The 20,588-nt window shown below is 49.1% G+C and overlaps 1 protein-coding gene across 5 annotated transcripts in view; it reads right to left on the bottom strand.

Annotated features, from left to right (window-relative positions):
- Positions 1 to 20,588, bottom strand: part of ACOX3 (acyl-CoA oxidase 3, pristanoyl) — a 97,122-nt gene that overhangs the window by 65,881 nt on the left and 10,653 nt on the right. For all 5 annotated transcript variants that reach the window (XR_010322176.1, XR_010322177.1, XM_064286188.1 and 2 more), the window contains exons 2-5: positions 14,168 to 14,325; positions 12,724 to 12,957; positions 8,463 to 8,537; positions 7,557 to 7,646 (exon numbers count right to left, since the gene is read on the bottom strand). Coding sequence is in view for 3 of the 5 variants with exons in the window: in XM_064286188.1 (XP_064142258.1) it covers positions 7,557 to 7,646; positions 8,463 to 8,537; positions 12,724 to 12,957; positions 14,168 to 14,311 (543 nt within the window). In the remaining 2 variants the exon portion in view is untranslated. The remainder of the gene's footprint in view (positions 1 to 7,556; positions 7,647 to 8,462; positions 8,538 to 12,723; positions 12,958 to 14,167; positions 14,326 to 20,588) is intronic.

Below are 20,588 nucleotides of genomic sequence, written 5' to 3'. Positions count from 1 at the left end.
TCTGCACCCCGCCGTCTGTGTCAGAGCAGAACTGTGCTCCCCCCGTGTGTGTGAGAGCAGAACTGTGCTCCCCCCGTGTGTGTGAGAGCAGAACTGTGCTCCCCCCTGTGTTTGTGAGAGAACTCTGCTCCCTAGTGTGTCAGAGCAGAGCTGCGCTCCCCCATGTGTCAGAGCAGAACTGCCCTCCCATATGTGTGAGAGCAGAACTGTGCTCCCCCGTGTGTGTCAAAGTAGAACTACGCTCCCCTGTCTCTCAGAGCAGAACTGCCCTCCCATATGTGTCAGAGCAGAACTGCGCTCCCCCGCGTGTGTTCGAGCATAACTATGCTCCCCCGTCTGTTTCAGACCAGAACTGCACTCCCCCACGTGTGTGGGAGCAGAACGGTGCTCTCTTGCGGGTGTCAGAGCAGAATTGTGCTCCCCCGTGTGTGTCAAAGTAGAACTACGCTCCCCTGTCTCTCAGAGCAGAACTGTGCTCCCCCGTGTGTCAGAGCAGAACTGCGCTCCCCCGTGTGTGTCAAAGTAGAACTACGCTCCCCTGTCTCTCAGAGAAGAACTGTGCTCCCCCCTGTGTGTCAGAGCAGAACAGTGCTACCCCGCGTGTGTTGGAGCATAACTATGCTCCCCCGTGTGTTTCAGAGCAGAACTGCACTCCCCCACGTGTGTGGGAGCAGAACTGTGCTCTCTTGCGTGTGTCAGAGCAGAATTGTGCTCCCCCGTGTGTGTCATAGCAGAACTGCGCTACCCGAGTGTGTCAGAGCAGAACTGCACTCAACCGTGTGTGTGAGAGCAGAACTGTGCACCCCCCGTCTGTGTCAGAGCAGAACTGTGCTCCCCCCGTGTGTCAGAGCAGAACTGTGCTCCCTAGTGTGTCAGAGCAGAGCTGAGCTCCCCCGTGTGTCAGAGCTGAACGGCCCTCCCCCATGTGTGTGAGAGCAGAACTCTGCTCCCCCCGAGTGTGTGAGAGCAGAACTGTGCTCCCCCGTGTGTGTCAGAGCAGAATTGCACTCCCCCCCATGTTTTAGAGCTGAGCTGCCCTCCCCCATGTGTGCGAGAACAGAACTGTGCTTCCCCCTGTGTGTGTGAGAGAACTGTGCTCCCTAGTGTGTCAGAGCAGAGCTGCGCTCCCCTGTGTGTCAGAGCAGAGCTGCGCTCCCCTGTGTGTCAGAGCAGAGCTGCGCTCCCCCGTGTGTCAGAGCAGAACTGCCCTCCCATGTGTGCGAGAACAGAACTGTGCTTCCCCGTGTGTGCGAGAACTGTGCTCCCTAGTGTGTCAGAGCAGAGCTGCGCTCCCCCGTGTGTGTCAGAGCAGAACTGCACTCCCCCCATGTGTCAGAGCTGAACTGCCCTCCCCCATGTGTGCGAGAGCAAAACTGTGCTCCCCCCCGTGTGTGTGAGAGAACTGTGCTCCCTAGTGTGTCAGAGCAGAGCTGCGCTCCCCTGTGTGTCAGAGCAGAACTGCCCTCCCATGTGTGTGAGAGCAGAACTGTGTTCCCCCCGTGTGTCAGAGCAGAACTGCGCTCCCCCGTGTGTCAGAGCAGAACTGCGCTCCCTTGTGTGTGTCAAAGTAGAACTACGCTCCCCCGTCTCTCAGAGCAGAACTGTGCTCCCCCGTGTGTCAGAGCAGAACTGCGCTCCCCCGTGTGTGTCAAAGTAGAACTACGCTCCCCCGTCTCTCAGAGCAGAACTGTGCTCCCCCCGTGTGTCAGAGCAGAACTGTGCTCCCTAGTGTGTCAGAGCAGAGCTGAGCTCCCCCGTGTGTCAGAGCTGAACGGCCCTCCCCCGTATGTGAGAGCAGAACTCTGCTCCCCCCGAGTGTGTGAGAGCAGAACTGCGCTCCCCCGTGTGTGTCAGAGCAGAATTGCACTCCCCCCCATGTGTCAGAGCTGAGCTGCCCTCCCCCATGTGTGCGAGAACAGAACTGTGCTCCCCCCTGTGTGTGTGAGAGAACTGTGCTCCCTAGTGTGTCAGAGCAGAGCTGCACTCCCCCGTGTGTCAGAGCAGAACAGTGCTACCCCGCGTGTGTCGGAGCAAAACTATGCTCCCCCGTGTGTTTCAGAGCAGAACTGCACTCCCCCACGTGTGTGGGGGCAGAACTGTGCTCTCTTGCGTGTGTCAGAGCAGAATTGTGCTCCCCCGTGTGTGTCACAGCAGAACTGCACTCCCCCGTGTGTGTCAGAGCAGAACTGCCCTCCCCTGTGTGTCAGTGCAGAACTGTGCTCCCCCGAGTGTGTCAGAGCAGAACTGCACTCCCCCGTGTGTGTCAAAGCAGAACTGCACTCCCCCGTGTGTGTCAGAGCAGAACTGTGCATCCCGCCGTCTGTGTCAGAGCAGAACTGTGCTCCCCCTGTGTGTCAGAGCAGAACTGTGCTCCCCCTGTGTGTGTGAGAGCAGAACTGTGCTCCCCCCTGTGTTTGTGAGAGAACTCTGCTCCCTAGTGTGTCAGAGCAGAGCTGCGCTCCCCCATGTGTCAGAGCAGAACTGCCCTCCCATATGTGTGAGAGCAGAACTGTGCGCCCCCCTGTGTGTCAGAGCAGAACTGCGCTCCCCCGTGTGTGTCAAAGTAGAACTACGCTCCCCTGTCTCTCAGAGAAGAACTGTGCTCCCCCCTGTGTGTCAGAGCAGAACAGTGCTACCCCGCGTGTGTTGGAGCATAACTATGCTCCCCCGTGTGTTTCAGAGCAGAACTGCGCCCCCCCACGTGTGTGGGAGCAGAACTGTGCTCTCTTGCGTGTGTCAGAGCAGAATTGTGCTCCCCCGTGTGTGTCACAGCAGAACTGCGCTCCCCGAGTGTGTCAGAGCAGAACTGCACTCAACCGTGTGTGTGAGAGCAGAACTGTGCTCCCCCGTGTGTGTCAGAGCAGAACTGTGCTCCCCCCGTGTGTGTCAGAGCAGAACTATGCTCCCCCGTGTGTGTCAGAGCAGAACTGTGCTCCACCGTGTTTGTCAGAGCAGAACTGCGCTCCCCTCCGTGTGTGGGAGCAGAACTGTGCTCTCTTGCGTGTGTCAGAGCAGAATTGTGCTCCCCCGTGTGTGTCACAGCAGAACTGCGCTACCCGAGTGTGTCAGAGCAGAACTGCACTCAACCGTGTGTGTGAGAGCAGAACTGTGCTCCCCCCGTGTGTCAGAGCAGAACTGCGCTCCCTAGTGTGTCAGAGCAGAGCTGAGCTCCCCCGTGTGTCAGAGCTCAATGGCCCTCCCCAATGTGTGTGAGAGCAGAACTCTGCTCCCCCCGAGTGTGTGAGAGCAGAACTGCGCTCCCCCATGTGTGTCAGAGCAGAATTGCACTCCCCCCCATGTGTCAGAGCTGAGCTGCCCTCCCCCATGTGTGCGAGAACAGAACTGTGCTTCCCCCTGTGTGTGTGAGAGAACTGTGCTCCCTAGTGTGTCAGAGCAGAGCTGCGCTCCCCCGTGTGTCAGAGCAGAACGGCCCTCCCATGTGTGTGAGAGCAGAACTGTGTTCCCTTCCGTGTGTCAGAGCAGAACTGCGCTCCCCCGTGTGTGTCAGAGCAGAATTGCACTCCCCCCCATGTGTCAGAGCTGAGCTGCCCTCCCCCATGTGTGCGAGAACAGAACTGTGCTTCCCCCTGTGTGTGTGAGAGAACTGTGCTCCCTAGTGTGTCAGAGCAGAGCTGCGCTGCCCCGTGTGTCAGAGCAGAACTGCCCTCCCATGTGTGTGAGAGCAGAACTGTGTTCCCTTCCGTGTGTCAGAGCAGAACTGCGCTCCCCCGTGTGTGTCAAAGTAGAACTACGCTCCCCCGTCTCTCAGAGCAGAACTGTGCTCCCCCCTGTGTGTCAGAGCAGAACAGTGCTACCCCGCGTGTGTCGGAGCAAAACTATGCTCCCCCGTGTGTTTCAGAGCAGAACTGCACTCCCCCACATGTGGGGGAGCAGAACTCTGCTCTCTTGCGTGTGTCAGAGCAGAATTGTGCTCCCCCGTGTGTGTCACAGCAGAACTGCACTCCCCCGTGTGTGTCAGAGCAGAACTGCGCTCCCCCGTGTGTCAGTGCAGAACTGTGCTCCCCCGAGTGTGTCAGAGCAGAACTGCACTCCCCCATGTGTGTCACAGCAGAACTGCACTCCCCCGTGTGTGTCAGAGCAGAACTGTGCTCCCCCGATTGTGTCAGAGCAGAACTGCACTCCCCCGTGTGTGTCAGAGCAGAACTGTGCTCCCCCTGTGTGTCAGAGCAGAACTGTGCTCCCCCCGTGTGTGTGAGAGCAGAACTGCTGCTCCCCCGTGTGTGTCAGAGCAGAATTGCACTCCCCCCCATGTGTCAGAGCTGAACTGCCCTCCCCCATGTGTGTGAGAGCAGAACTGTGCTCCCCCGTGTGTCAGAGCAGAACTGCGCTCCCCCCGTGTGTCAGAGCAGAACTGTGCTCCCTAGTGTGTCAGAGCAGAGCTGCACTCCCCCGTGTGTCAGAGCTGAACGGCCCTCCCCCGTGTGTGTGAGAGCAGAACTCTGCTCCCCCCTGTGTGTGTGAGAGCAGAACTGCGCTCCCCCGTGTGTGTCAGAGCAGAATTGCACTCCCCCCATGTGTCAGAGCTGAACTGCCCTCCCCCATGTGTGCGAGAACAGAACTGTGCTTCCCCCTGTGTTTGCGAGAACTGTGCTCCCTAGTGTGTCAGAGCAGAGCTGCGCTCCCCCCATGTGTCAGAGCTGAACTGCCCTCCCCCATGTGTGCGAGAACAGAACTGTGCTCCCCCCTGTGTGTGTGAGAGAACTGTGCTCCCTAGTGTGTCAGAGCAGAGCTGTGCTCCCCTGTGTGTCAGAGCAGAACTGCCCTCCCATGTGTGTGAGAGCAGAACTGTGTTCCCCCCGTGTGTCAGAGCAGAACTGCGCTCCCCCGTGTGTCAGAGCAGAACTGCGCTCCCCCGTGTGTGTCAAAGTAGAACTACGCTCCCCCGTCTCTCAGAGCAGAACTGTTCTCCCCCGTGTGTGACAGAGCAAAAGTGTGCTGCCCCGCGTGTGTTGGAGCATAACTGTGCTCCCACGTGTGTATCACAGCAGAACTGCGCTCCCCCGCGTATCTGGGAGCAGAAATGTGCTCCCTTGCATGTGTCACAGCAGAATTGTGCTCCCTTGTGTGTGTCACAGCACAACTGCACTCCCCCGTGTGGTCAGAGCAGAATTGTGCTCCCCGTGTGTGTCAGAACAGAACAGCACTCCCCGGAGTGTGTCAGAGCAGAACTGCGCTCCCCCAACTGTGTCAGAGCAGAACTGCGCTCCCCCGCGTGTGTCAGAGCAGAACTGCGCTCCCCCGTGTGTGTCAGAGCAGAACTGCGCTCCCCCGTGTGTGTCAGAACAAAAATACACTCCACCCTGTGTGTCAGAGCAGAACTGTGCTCCCCAGTGTGTCAGAGCAGAACTGCCCTCCCCCATGTGTGTGAGAGCAGAAGTGTGCTCCCCCGTGTGTCAGAGCAGAACTGTGCTCCCTAGTGTGCCAGAGCAGAGCTGCGCTCCCCCGTGTGTCAGAGCTGAACGGCCCTCCCCCGTGTGTGTGAGAGCAGAACTCTGCTCCCCCCTGTGTGTGTGAGAGCAGAACTGCGCTCCCCCGTGTGTGTCAGAGCAGAATTGCACTCCCCCCATGTGTCAGAGCTGAACTGCCCTCCCCCATGTGTGCGAGAACAGAACTGTGCTTCCCCCTGTGTGTGTGAGAGCAGAACTGCTGCTCCCCCGTGTGTGTCAGAGCAGAATTGCACTCCCCCCCATGTGTCAGAGCTGAACTGCCCTCCCCCATGTGTGCGAGAACAGAACTGTGCTTCCCCCTGTGTGTGTGAGAGAACTGTGCTCCCTAGTGTGTCAGAGCAGAGCTGCGCTCCCCCGTGTGTGTCAGAGCAGAACTGCACTCCCCCCCATGTGTCAGAGCTGAACTGCGCTCCCTCATGTGTGCGAGAGCAGAACTGTGCTCCCCACTGTGTGTGTGAGAGAACTGTGCTCCCTCGTGTGTCAGAGCAGAGCTGCGCTCCCCTGTGTGTCAGAGCAGAACTGCCCTCCCATGTGTGTGAGAGCAGAACTGTGTTCCCCCCGTTTGTCAAAGTAGAACTACACTCCCCCATCTCTCAGAGCAGAACTGTGCTCCCCCGTGTGTCAGAGCAGAACTGTGCTCCCCCGTGTGTCAGAGCAGAACTGCGCTCCCCCGTGTGTGTCAAAGTAGAACTACGCTCCGCTGTCTCTCAGAGCAGAACTGTGCTCCCCCTGTGTGTGAGAGCAGAACTGTGCTCCCCGAGTGTGTAGAGCAGAACTGTGCTCCCCCGCGTGTGTCAGAGCAGGAGTGCGCTCCCCCGCGTGTGTCAGAGCAGGACTGCGCTCCCCTGTGTTTGAGAGCAGGACTGCGCTCCCCCGTGTGTGTCAGAGCAGAACTGCGCTCCCCCGTGTGTGAGAGCAGAACTGTGCTCCCCGAGTGTGTAGAGCAGAACTGTGCTCCCCCGTGTGTCAGAGCAGAACTGTGCTCCCCTGTGTGTGAGAGCAGGACTGCGCTCCCCCGTGTGTCAGAGCAGAACTGCGCTCCCCCGTGTGTGAGAGCAGAACTGTGCTCCCCGAGTGTGTAGAGCAGAACTGTGCTCCCCCGCGTGTGTCAGAGCAGGACTGCGCTCCCCCGCGTGTGTCAGAGCAGGACTGCGCTCCCCCCCCCGTGTGTCAGAGCAGGACTGCGCTCCCCCGTGTGTGTCAGAGCAGGACTGCGGTCCCCCGTGTGTGTCAGAGCAGAACTGCGCTCCCCCGTGTGTCAGACCAGATTGCACTCCCCCGCGTGTGTCAGAGCAGGACTGCACTGCCCCTTTTGTCAGAGCAGGACTGCGCTCCCCCGTGTGTGTCAGAGCAGGACTGTGCTCCCCCGCGTGTGTCAGAGCAGGACTGCGCTCCCCCCCCCGTGTGTCAGAGCAGGACTGCGCTCCCCCATGTGTGTCAGAGCAGGACTGCGGTCCCCCGTGTGTGTCAGAGCAGAACTGCGCTCCCCCGTGTGTCAGACCAGACTGCACTCCCCCGCGTGTGTCAGAGCAGGACTGCACTCCCCCTTTTGTCAGAGCAGGACTGCGCTCCCCCGTGTGTGTCAGAGCAGGACTGTGCTCCCCCGCGTGTGTCAGAGCAGGACTGCGCTCCCCTGTGTGTGTCAGAGCAGGACTGCGCTCCCCCGTGTGTCAGAGCAGGACTGCGCTCCACAGGTCTCAATGGCTGATGGTAAAGAACCAGATCACCTGGTCTTTCTTCCAAGGCACCTCTGGGTGGACTCAAACCTCCAACCCTTTAGTTAGCAGCCAAGCCTGTGAAATCTTTGCGCCATGCAGGGACTCCAAATAAAGGAGCACATCGTACAAACTCTTGGCTCCCTCATAGCACTAAAATTATGCGCAAACCCAAACCATGATAAATTTTGGATAAAGTTCCGGGGCAGGTTTGCCTCTCACACCCACAGTCTCCCACGCTCCCGTCTCCTGAGTGACGAATCACACTCTGCACGTTACATGTACACATGTGCAGATAGCTTCTCAGGTTGATGACGCCTTTATCCACGAAGACCCTAGGTCTCAATGCTCTGAACTCGGAAGCCACACTCACCTCGGAGCTGGGGTCGTAGTGCGCTGTCGTCTGGATGCCCTTGGTGTTACTCCCATGACTCAGCTCAGTCAGAGCAAAGCATCCAAAGATCTAAACAGTGGAACACACAGTGACATGAGGTCAGCCCTGCCCTGGTGACCCCCCACCTTTCCCTTATAGACTAAGTCACAGACCCGACACCCAGTCTCTGTCTGCCTATTGAACCTGCTGTGATCAGACAGAGTCACCGGGCTATGTGGACACCACACCTTCCGCTGTGTTCAAACAGGGTCACCCCAAGTGACACTAGCCTCTCTAGTTCCCTGGTGGCAGGTACTTCTTCAACCCAGTACAAGAAAATGGAGGCCTTTAGTTAACATCCCTGGCGATGCAGCAGTTAAAGTGATCGACTACTAACAGAAAGGTTGGTGGTTCAAAACCACCAGCGGCTCCTTGGGAGAATGATGTAGCAGTCTGCTTCCGCAGAGATTCAAAGCCTTAGAAGCCCTGTGGGGTCACTCTAAGTCAGGATCAACTCTACAGCAGTGGGCGGTTTTTAGTTTTGACAATTCGAGCTCATGGCGGCCCCATGTGTTACAGAGAACTGCTCCATAGGGTTTTCTTGGCCATCATCTTTATGGGAGCAGATCGCCAGGCCTTTCTTCGTGGTGCTGCTGGGAGGCTCCAAACCACTGACCTTTAAGTTAGTACTCGAGTGCAAACTCTGCCACCCAGGGATCTTTTAGTTCTGATAAGAAAAGCTAACTTCACATAACCCTAGGAATTCAACACACCCCTGTTTGGTAAAGAATAGCGTGTCTGCTATTTGCTGAGAAGCCTAAGAATGCCATGAAATGCGACATCCATGGCCTCCCGGGACCTCTCTAAGACAGCAGGCAGTAGAACAAACCAAGAACTTGAACTTGCCTCCATGTTGAAGATCTTCGGAATGTACATGAAGTGCCTATCAGTACCCAAGTTGTAGATGGATGAGGAGAAAACCTGAAAACACAACAGTACCAGGTAAACACTCAAAGAAGAAACCAAGCCAGGTGCTGAAGAGCCGATTCCAACTCATGGCGACCCCATGTGTGTGGACAGGCCTGTGCCCTGTAGGGTCTTCAGTGGCTAAGTTTTTGGAAGTAGAAAATCCAGGAGGACATGAATAAAAGCACTGCGGCCATCCGAGGGACAAGAGTTGGTCTCTGTTCACCTAGAGCAACAGAGGAAGAAGGAGCTGTCAGGCATAGGAGAAGGAAATGGAAGGTGTGGCCAATTGCCTCCATGAACAACTGCCTCCTTTCCCATGAGACCAGAAGGACTGGATGGTGCCCAGCTACCATTACTGAACATTTTCATCAAAGATTCTATAGAAAAGTTCTGATCAAAATGGGGAAAATGCAGAACAGAATTTCAAATTCTCATGGACTCCAGACTTTCTGGAGCCAAGGGGGCTGAACGAATCCCTGAAACTATTGCCCCAAGGTAATATTTAAACCTGAAACCAAATATCCCCCAGGTGTCTGTTGGTTTGCTGTACTGTGAGGGTTTGCATGTTGCTGTGATGCTGGAAGCTATGCCACTGGTATTCAGATACCAGCAGGGTCACCCATGGAGGACAGGTTTCAGCTCAGCTTCCAGACTAAGACTAGGAAGAAGGACCCGGCAGTCTACTTCTGAAAAGCATTAACCAGTGAAAACCTTATGAATAGCAGCGGAACATTGTCTGATATAGTCCTGGAAGATGAGCCCCCCAGGTTGGAAGGCACTCAAAAGATGATTGGGGAAGAGCTGCCTCCTCAAAGTGAGTCGACCTGAATGACATGGATGGAGTAAAGCTTCCAGGACCTTCATTTGCTGATGTGGCATGACTCAAAATGAGAAGAAACAGCTGCAAACATCCATTAATAACTGGAACCTGGAATGTACGAAGTATGAATCTAGGAAAATTGGAAAGCATCAAAAATGAAATGGAACACATAAACATTGATATCCTAGGCATTAGTGAGCTGAAATGGACTGGTATTGGCCATTTTGAATCAGACAATCATGTAGTCTACTATGCTGGGAATGACAACTTGAAGAGGAATGGTGTTGCATTCGTTGTCAAAAAGAACATTTCGAGATCTATCCTGAAGTACAACGCTGTCAGTGATAGGATAATATCCATACGACTACAAGAAGACCAGTTAATACGACTATTATTCAAATTTACGGACCAACCACTAGGGCCAAAGATGAAGAAATAGGAGATTTTTTTTCAGCTGTTGCCGTCTGAAATTGGTCGAACATGCAATCAAGATGCACTGATAATTACTGGCAATTGGAATGTGTAAGTTGGAAACAAAGAAGAAGGATCAGTAGTTGGTAAACATGACCTTGGTGATAGAAACAATGCTGGAGACCGAATGATAGAATTTTGCAAGACCAACAACTTCTTTTCATTGCAAATACCTTCTTTCACCAACATAAACAGCAACTATGCACATGGACCTCGCCAGATGGAATGCACAGAAATCAAACTGACTACATCTATGGAAAGAGATGATGGAAAAGCTCAATATCATCAGTCAGAACAAGGCCAGGGCTGACTGTGGAACAGACCATCAATTGCTCATATGCAAGTTCAAGCTGAAACTGAAGAAAATCAGAGCAGGTCCACGAGAGCCAAAATATGACCTTGAGTATATCCCATCTGAATTTAGAGACCATCTCAAGAATAGATTTGACACGTTGGACACTAGTGACCGAAGACCAGATGAGTTGTGGAATGACATCAAGGACCTCATATATGAAGAAAGCAAGAGGTCACTGAAAAGACAGGAAAGAAAGAAAAAACCAAGATGGATGTCAGAGGAGACTCTGAAACTTGCTCTTGAGCGTCGAGCAGCTAAAGCAAAAGGAAGAATTGATGAAGTAAAAGAACTGAACAGGAGATCTCAAAGGGTATCTCGAGAAGACAAAGTATTATAATGACATGTGCAAAGAGCTGGAGATGGAAAACGAGAAGGGAAGAACACGCTCAGCATTTCTCAAGCTGAAAGAACTGAAGAAAAAATTCAAGCCTCGAGTTGCAATAGTGAAGGATTCTATGGGGAAAATATTAAATGACGCAGGAAGCATCAAAAGAAGACGGAAGGAATATACAGAGTCATTATATCAAAAAGAATTAGTCGATGTTCAACCATTTCAAGAGGTGGCATATGATCAGAAACCGATGGTACTGAAGGAAGAAGTCCAAGCTGCTCTGAAGGCATTGGCGAAAAACAAGGCTCCAGGAATTGATGGAATATCAATTGAGATGTTTCAACAAACAGATGCAGTGTTGGAGGTGCTGACTCATCCATGCCAAGAAATATGGAAGGCAGCTTCCTGACCAATGGACTGGAAGAGATCCATATTTATGCCTATTCCCAAGAAAGGTGATCCAACTGAATGTGGAAATTATAGAACAATATCATTGATATCACGCACAAGCAAAATTTTGCTGAAGATCATTCAAAAATGGCTGCAGCAATATATCGACACGGAACTACCAGAAATTCAGGCTGGTTTCAGAAGAGGACGTGGAGCCAGGGATATCATTGCTGATGTCAGATGGGTCCTGGCTGAAAGCAGAGAATACCAAAAGGATGTTTACCTGTGTTTTATTGACTATGCAAAGGCATTCGACTGTGTGGACCATAACAAATTATGGATAACATTGTGAAGAATGGGAATTCCAGAACACTTAGTTGTGCTCATGAGGAAACTTTACATAGATCAAGAGGCAGCTGTTTGGACAGAACAAGGGGATACTGATTGGTTTAAAGTCAGGAAAGGTGTGCGCCAGGGTTGTATTCTTTCACCATACCTATTTAATCTGTATGCTGAGCAAATAATAAGAGAAGCTGGACTATATGAAGAAGAATGAGGCATCAGGATTGGAGGAAGACTCATTAACAATCTGCATTATGCAGATGACACAACCTTGCTTGCAAAAAGTGAAAAGGACTGGAAGCACTTACTAATGAAGATCAAAGACCGCAGCCTTCAGTATGGATCACACCTCAACATAAAGAAAACAAAAATCCTCACAACTGGACCAATGAGCAACATCGTGATAAACGGAGAAAAGACTGAAGTTGTCAAGGATTTCATTTTACTTGGATCCACAATCAACAGCCATGGAAGCAGCAGTCAAGAAATCAAAAGACACATTGCATTGGGCAAATCTGGTGCAAAGGACCTCTTTAAAGTGTTGAAGAGCAAAGATGTCACCTTGAAGACTAAGGTGCACCTGACCCAAGCCATGGTATTTTCAATCGCATCATATGCATGTGAAAGCTGGACAATGAATAAGGAAGACCAAAGAAGAATTGACGTCTTTGAATTGTGGTGTTGGCGAAGAATGTTGAATATACCATGGACTGCCAAAAGGATGAACAAATCTGTCTTAGAAGAAGTACAACCAGAATGCTCCTCAGAAGCAAGGATGGCGAGACTGGGTCTTACGTACTTTGGACGTGTTGTCAGGAGGGATCAGTCTCTGGAGAAGGACATCATACTTGGCAAAGTACAGGGTCAGCAGAAAAGAGGGAGACCCTCAACAAGGTGGATTGACACAGTGGCTGCAACAATGGGCTCAAGCATAACAATGATTGTAAGGATGGCGCAGGACCGGGCAGTGTTTCGTTCTGTTGTGCATAGGGTCAGTATGAGTCAGAACCGACTTCACAGCACCTAACAACAATGACAACAGACACACACACAGAGGGGAGACAGACGCCAAGGAATGCCAAGGATCGCCAGTAGACACCAGAAACCAGGAGGTAGGCCACAGAAGGGGTCGACTCGGCCAGGACCACAATTTGGACTTTGAGTCTCCAGAACTGTGAGACAATAAATTCCTTTTCTTTTAGGTTGCCCACTTGTGATGTTTCTGTTACCGCAGCACCAGGAGTTAAGACACCCCATGAAATTTACAATTTAAATTGTAGCAATAACAAGCCCCAAGGCCACTGTAAATCACATGGTGTATTTTCTTTATGTAAGCAAACATCTGATCTTTTCCATCTCCTCTCCCTGTGCTCAGCCCTGTGACATGCCTGGCTGGGGAAGCGTGCAAGCTTGCAGCTTTTCAGCATTCGTCGTTCCAGCATGCGTCTTTTCAGCGCACGGCTCTTGCTCCCCCATGCCACCCACTCACCAGCGTGTGTAGGAAGTACTTGGTAGCCAGGGACCAGTCGTACATGCCCAGACAGTGGATAATTGCCAGAATTTTCAGGGGTGTCTGCAGCATGTCCTCAGCACTCAGGAAATCATACTCAAAGACCCGCTTGCAACGTAGGAAGGTCAGCTCACGGTACTTCTCCAGAGGCAGGTCGGCTCCTCGATGCTGGGCAAAGAGTGGGTCGTTCTCGAGAGCTGAGAAGATGGTTCTCTATAAATGTGGAGACAGGAGGGGCTGATGGGAGGCAGGAGAGGGAGTCTCACCTGCTCCCACTCACATGGCTCCTCTCCAAGGCCACTGGCCACACCAGACACACAGCTGACCCAGATACACAGGATGGAGATGGAAGGCATTCCCCAGTGAAAGCAAGGGGCTGGAGGCTCAGGGGGCTTAAACAATCTGTCTCATCCCGTGCCCCTCAACAATTCCCTGAGGGTCTGCTTCGTGCCTGCCACTGCACTCAGCCCTGAGGTGTAAAGGGGAAGGGCTGGTGCTGGGCTCTTGGTATCACTACCTGCAAGCCTCCAGGGTGAGCTCATCTTACCCAGAAGGGGGTGAGGTCCATGAGGTCACATGGCTTTAAGAGCCATGTTGTTACTGTTGTTTGTCGTTGTCGTGTCAGTTCCGACTCATAGTGACTCCATGTGTGCAGAGTAGAACAGTCCCATAGGGTTTTCTAGTCTGTAACCCTTTGGAGGAGCCCTGGTGGGCACAGCGGTTAAAAGCTTGGATGCTAACCAAAAGGTCAGCAGTTTAAATCCACCAAGCCACTCCTTAGAACCCCTATAGGGCAGTCCCACTCTGTCCTGTAGGGTCACTATGAGTCAGAATTGACTGGACACAACAGGGTTTGGTTTTTGCAATGTGATGTTAGAAACAGAAATTTTCTGAATTTAGAAGTAGAAACAACGTAACAGCCTTGTCTTTGTTAAATGTGACATCATCTGGCCCTTACTGCGTGAAGCCAAGGTGAGAAAATCACACGTAAACCCTGGACTTGGCAGGTTCACTGAGAGAATGTAGAGAGGGAAGGTCCCTTCGGGGGCTGACTCTCTCCCAAGACTGAGGCTCTGGACAGAGATTATGTCCCCCACCAGTGGCCTTGGACCCTCGTTACAAGGGATCTCCGGTGAGAACAAGCTGCTGGTTAATCCTCCTTCCCAAGACCACTAGTTAAAGGTAGATGTCTGGAGTTTAAAGATTTGGGCACTAAGCATTTGTCTGTGGGCTGTGTGGATCACTAGAGGAACACAGCCCTGTGTTCCTACACTGTCCTGATTCTCTGATCCTAACTGAACGTCTTGTGGTCTTGCCTGTGTGCCTTGCTGTGGCTACCTCACAATAAATTAAATCGGTCTATGCATTATAAACTCGAGCATTTCTTTACTTGATTTTAAACTGAATCCTGCACACATCTCACTTTAAAACGGAGCATCTCCTCGCCTTCCAAGAAGAGCAGCAGCTCCTTCCAGCTGAAGGACGCTCGGGCTCGGTAGGGCTGGAGGGGCCCCTTGGGGAAGTCCGGCAGCAGAGCATCATCTTTTCCTTCCAAAGTGAGTACCATCGCTTCACGCAGACCTGCACAGAACACACACTGAATTAATGGTTTAACTCTGTGATTCATGCAAACCATGGACAGCTGTGTCATCGGTAAAGTGCAACAAATGAGAGAAAAACAAACTCCAATTCCAGAGGGACAGCAGAGAAGCAGCACTGCACGGACAGGCTACGTCCATCATTTGCAGTGACTTACTGGTCTAACACAGAGGTTGGCAAACTTTTTTTTTTTTTAATAATTTTTATTGTGCTTTAAGTGAAAGTTTACAAATCAAGTCAGTGTCTCACATGTAAACTTATATACACCTTACTACATACTCCCATTTACTCTCCCCCTAATGAGTCAGCCTGCTCCTTCCTTCCAGTCTCTCCTTTCGTGACCATTTTGCCAGTTTCTAATCCTCTTTACCCTCCCATCTCCCCTCCAGACAGGAGATGCCAACACAGTCTCAAGTGTCCACCTGATATAAGTAGCTCACTCCTCATCAGCATCTCTCTCCAACCCATTGTCCAGACCACCCCACATCTGATGAGTTGTCTTCAGGAATGGTTCCTATCCTGGGCCAACAGAAGATTTGGGGATGACTGCTGGGATTCTTATAGTCTCAGTCAGACCATTAAGTCCGGTCTTTTTGTGAGAATTTGGGGTCTGCATCCCACTGTTCTCCTGTACCTTCAGGGGTTCTCTGCTGTGCTCCCTGTCAGAGCAGTCATTGGTTGTGGCCAGACACCATCTAGTTCTTCTGGTCTCAGGATGATGTAAGTCTCTAGTTCATGTGGCTCTTTCTGTCTCTTGGGCTCATAATTATCTTGTGACCTTGGTGTTCTTCATTCTCCTTTGATCCAGGTGGGTTGAGACCAACTGATGCATCTTAGATGGCCGCTTGTTAGCATTTAAGACCCCAGACGGAGGTTGGCAAACTTTTGCTATAAAGGGCCAGATACTAAATATTCTAGGCTGTGCGCCTTAGGGTCTCTGTTACAACTACCAGTATTCAACGTTACAGTTGTAGCAGGAGAGCAGCCATGAATAGGCGTGGCCTTGCTTCAATACCAGTTTGTTTACAAAGACAGGCTGTCTGTGGACAGTGGATTTGGCCCATGGGCCATTCTGCTGACCCCTGACCTAAAATACAAAAGTGATCAACTTTCCCTATTCTGAAGTCTTTTTAACCATAGCAGTGACATCATCCCTGCACGACCACTGTCCTGCTACTGAGATGCTCTGCAGTATGCTAAGCTCTTTGACAAGGACTTCCTCATGCTGTCTACCCGGTGCCCCGCAGAGAAGGAGATCTATGACCACCCCAGTTTTACAGGTGCAGAAATGGACGTGCAGTTGGGGCAGGGGCTGGCCTTTGAGTGGATTGGTGGCTGCAGATGGGGGTCAACATAGAAAGAGGACTGGAGACTTTGGGTGTGGACAGCTCTCCTCCCCCCCCCCCGCCCCCCGCATAAACACATACTTCCCTTTGGCTTATTGCTCTTTAGGTTCTTTGCTGTCCTCCCTCTGTCTCCCTATTTCCCTATTTACTCTCCTCTCTTCTGTCCTTTGACTCCAGACTTTCCCCATTTCTGTCTCCTGGTCAGTAAAGAGCATGGGTGCAGGCAGGGGGCGTGGCAAATGAGCAGTTTCTAATACACTGTATACTGAATTAGACATTAATTGCAAAAACACCATACGTTTGGAAATTAAGAAACAGACTTCCAAAGAACTCATGGATCAAAACAAGAAATCAGAATGGAATTTGGAACACGCTTAGAAACGGGTGCTGAACAACAACTGTACATTTCACACGTATGTGAAACAGCTAAAGCAGTACTTAGAAGTAAATGTGTAGTCTTGAATGCCCATGTTAGAAAAGGCAAAGATAATAAGTCAAGCAGTCATTTAATAAATTATAAAAGAAACAAACAAACAAAAAATAAGTCTAAAGAAATAAAGATAAAAGCCAAAAGGAAAAAAAATAGGATCAATGAGGCCAAAAGTTCGTTGTTTAAGAGTCAAAAATAATGGACAAAAATTAAAATAAAATGGACGCCGCACAAAAAAAAAATATATTAGGAATGGAAAAGACGGTATATCTCAGATACTATAAACAATTTAAAAATAAAATTAAGAAAAAATTCTATTTATAATAGCATCAAAAAGAATAAAATACTTCAGAATAAATTAAAGATGTGCAAAACTTATACTCTAAAAACCGTTACCAATCGCCAATCTGACACAAAGGGTCCTCGTCTTTTCCTGAGTAAGAATACATGCGAAAGACAAAGTTTATCTTCAGCAAGCTTTATTTTGAGTCACGCAAAGGGAGTTAGCGGGGGACTGAGCCTCTCCAAAAGACTGACTCGAAAAGGGAAGCATGGCTAGGGCTTGTGTGGGTTCAGTGGAGACAACAGAGTAGTGAATACTTAGTGGGCTTCTTTCAAGGGACGGGTACTTCTCAGAATGGCGGTGCATGTTAATTAGGTTGTGCTTATCTGGAATCCAAGATGGAGCCTGCTGATATTCAAGATGGAGTCCTCTCAGCAGCCCTTGGCATCACTTATTATGGGATATAGTGCAAACGCACTGATCTTTGGCACTACCTCACCATCTTCAGAGGGCTAAGGAACGTTAAACAGCTGTCACACTTTGTTCTTCTGTGCGTGCCAGAGCCTGTAAAGGAGGAGGGAACTAGAAAAACACAAAGAAGAAGTTAGTAATTCATTCCCATTCTTGTTTATTCTGTAACGTTCCTTGGGCTTGGACAGACATGGCTGTGGCAGCATGCTTGCCCATTTTCCCATTCTTGTTTATTCTGTAATATTTCCTTAGACTCAGACAGGCATGGCTCTGGCAGCATGCTTGTAAAATTCATAGCTTTTGCCTTTTTGAATATATGCTGAATAAAACTTTCTTTTGCTTCAATAAACTTTGTGATGTTTTTACCCTACAACAGTTAACAGCATAGCCATCAAGGATTTCTGAAGCTACGAATCCAGTCGAACTTGAGGAGACCTGGACTGCAGAGCAGAAGCCTGCAGAGAGGTCCTGTCTTCCGGACCCACATGTTCCCACTCCACGTCACTCCAACACCAAGAGGGTGAGTGCTCTCGGAAAACAAAACTTTGCTCACTCTTTTTTGTTCTCATTCTCATGTTTTCTTTGCTCGGCATATTTGTTTGAAGAACCAGTTGTTTAATTAAGGAGAATATTCCTTAGACTTTTGCTTGATTGTTTGGCTAAGAGTGACATTCAGTAACTCTTTAGGTGAACTGTAGTTTAGGTCCAGATTCGGGCGTTTGAAACGTTAAAGAGGTAATTTTATTTTCAAAAGGCTTTGGGTCACTATAAGCTGCAAAGTTCAGGCCTTTTTGTGACTCAGAAAATCTGGAAAACAGTGCTCCATTTTGCCAGATTCTCAGGGGAGGTGACAGCTCCTGACCTGTGCTATGAAATTCTCAGGGGACGTGACAGCTCCTGACCTGTGCTATGAAATTCTCAGGGGACGTGACAGCTCCTGACCTGTGCTATGAAATTCTCAGGGGACGTGACAGCTCCTGACCTGTGCTATGAAATCCTCAGGGGGAGGTGACAGCTCCTGACCTGTGCTATGAAATTCTCAGGGGACGTGACAGCCCCTGACCTGTGCTATGAAATCCTCAGGGGGAGGTGACAGCTCCTGACCTGTGCTATGAAATTCTCAGGGGGAGGTGGCAGCCCTTGGCCTGTGCTATGCAATTCAGAGTGGTAGTTCTGTATCTTTTTTATGATATAGTTCCTCTGTGAAAAATCACAATGTTAAAATTAAAATCATCAGTAGCTATTGTAAAGTACTTTTCAATGGGAAGAACTAGTATAGTTAAGGTCTAAAATAAGTAACTAGGTCTCTAGCTAGCAGAATGAATTAAGTAAAAAAAAAATGAAGGAAACCACAAGCTTGAAGCTTAGAGTTTAATATCATTGATAAATGAGCCTGGACTTCCCCCTACTACTGAGACCCCAGTTTAGGGTTCATATTTAAAAACACTATAAACCGAATGAGAACCCTGGTGGCGTCGTGGTTGAGTGCTACGGCTACTGACCAAAAGGTCGGCAGTTGGAATCCACCAGGCGCTCTTGGAAACTCTGAAGGGCAGTTCTACTCTGTTCTATAGGGTCACCATGAGTCGGAATCAACTCGACAGCACTGGGTTTTGGTTTTTTCATAAACCGAATATATGAGAAGTAATTTGGAAGATTGGTGACCATTTTGGGAAAATAAAATTTCGTTTGTGTTGTCTTTTCCTCTTTAGGGAAATTTGCCTGATGCTTGGGTTTTGTCAAAAAGGCTAATATTCCTCCATCTGAAGCCCTGGCAAGTTAATAAGTTTTATTTAGAACCTTCTCTTTCTGTCGAATTGAGTCAATCTTACCAAAAATTGCTAAACACTTTTAGAAACATGGATCCCCGTATTCCTGTTCCGTGTGGTGTTGCCCAGCGTCTCCTTTTGTCCTAAGAGCTTGCTTCTGCTCTTAGAGCAAGCGTTGTGTCTAAGCTTCTGTCTTGTATCAGGTTAGAGGCTATGGCTGATAGTTGTTGGGTTTTTTAAGGCTGTCTTAGAACCTCAGTTCTTTCCTTGTCCAGAAAAACTGTTTTGTGTCTGTCTTTTGATTTAGGCTTTTAGTAGCTACTTGGAGAAACTTTGATATAAATCAGTCTATTTGAAAAGTATACCAAGATCTTTTTGTTCAGTATGTCAATCTTAGAAGTGAAACCTTTCTAAGTAACTTAAGCTAGATATTATACGAAACATATTTTATTTAAGGAAAAAGGATAGTTTTGTCTTAAAGTAAAAGTAACAGTTACAGAACAGTAAAAGGGAAAGAAATTCGTTATCTTTTGCCTTCAAAATTCCTAGGTCACTTAAACTTCCTAGGTGGACTTAAACATATATAAATAAATTGGAGTGACCTAATCTTATCTTCTACCTGGAGTTAAAAGGTAGGTAGGGTGGGGTGAGATCAGGGCTCCTCAGCCCCGAGTCCCTAGTCTCCAAGGTCATATAGCTCCAGGGAAGATTTTTGAAAGACCCTTTCCAAGTAGGTGGAGACACCTTTAAGACAAAAAGGTAAGAAAGGGTGTTGCTTTGCTATAGTTATCAGACGTTGTTGGGTGAATCCCAATCATAAAAGAACCGTAAACAAGTTCTCTCTATTGTACGGGAACTTTAAGAAGCAAAAAAAACAGAAATCACAATGAGACGCACCTGCAATGGCCTGGAAGAATGTTTCCAACCCTAGCCAGACACTTAAGGATATATTCACATCAGAGAACTGGTCAGCTGAGCGGAGACTTTGTCATTTCCAAAGCCAGGTGACAAAATATTTAAGGGCTAAAATTAGATTGGAAAAAATATGAAAAATAGAAAAAGTCAAGTAAAAGTTTGGAATATTTAAAGAAACTTTATTTCAATTATTCATGTTTTATGGTATATAGGCTTAAAGTAATTTCTAAGACCTTTTAGGTAACTTATTGATGTTAAGGAAACCCTGATGGTGTAGTGGTTAAGCGCTACGGCTGCTAACCAAAAGGTCAGCAGTTCGAATCCACCAGGTGCTCCTTGGAAACTGTATGAGGCAGCTCTGCTCTGTCTTATATGGTGGCTATGAGTCGGAATCGACTCGATGGCAGGTTATCGATGTTAAATTGAGCTAACAGATATTCATCATTATTTAAGTTTATTTATATACTTTGGCTTTTCATGCCACAAGGGTATATATATGTGTATATTTACATCTGCAAATGAGTCAATTCATTTTTGCCATTTTAAAGGCATGTACTCCAAGAGATATGCAACTAATGTTTAAGAAGTTTATTTAAAAAAAAAAAAACTTTTATTTGATATGGTCAAAAGTTTTATCTGCCTGACTGAAGTTTAGCAGTTTAATTTATGAGACTTTTAGGGACTTTAATGTTAAATAGTACATACTACAAAGAATTAGGTTTCTCACCGTTAAAATAACAAAATTTTCTTTGATTACTGAGTTGAAGAGTTAATCTATTTTTTGTGTAATCTGCCTCGAAGACAAAGTTTCGGTCTCTCATTAGAGATTCCTGAGTCAGAAACCATGCCACATAAAAAAAAAACAAAAAAAAAACATAGTTTCAGGAAAAAGAGCTAAGTTTTTTATTTTGAGATCTTTGGTTAAATAAGTGTTGCTTCATGGTGACCTATAATAAACTCCTGACAAGTTTGAAAGTTCATGGAAAGTCACAAAATTTTTATAAAGGAAAACTGCTAAAAATGTTTACGTA

The sequence above is a fragment of the Loxodonta africana genome, chromosome 5 (genome assembly GCF_030014295.1).
Source record: "Loxodonta africana isolate mLoxAfr1 chromosome 5, mLoxAfr1.hap2, whole genome shotgun sequence".
NCBI classification, from domain to species: domain Eukaryota; kingdom Metazoa; phylum Chordata; class Mammalia; order Proboscidea; family Elephantidae; genus Loxodonta; species Loxodonta africana.
This window is presented reverse-complemented; position numbering and strand designations above follow the sequence as displayed.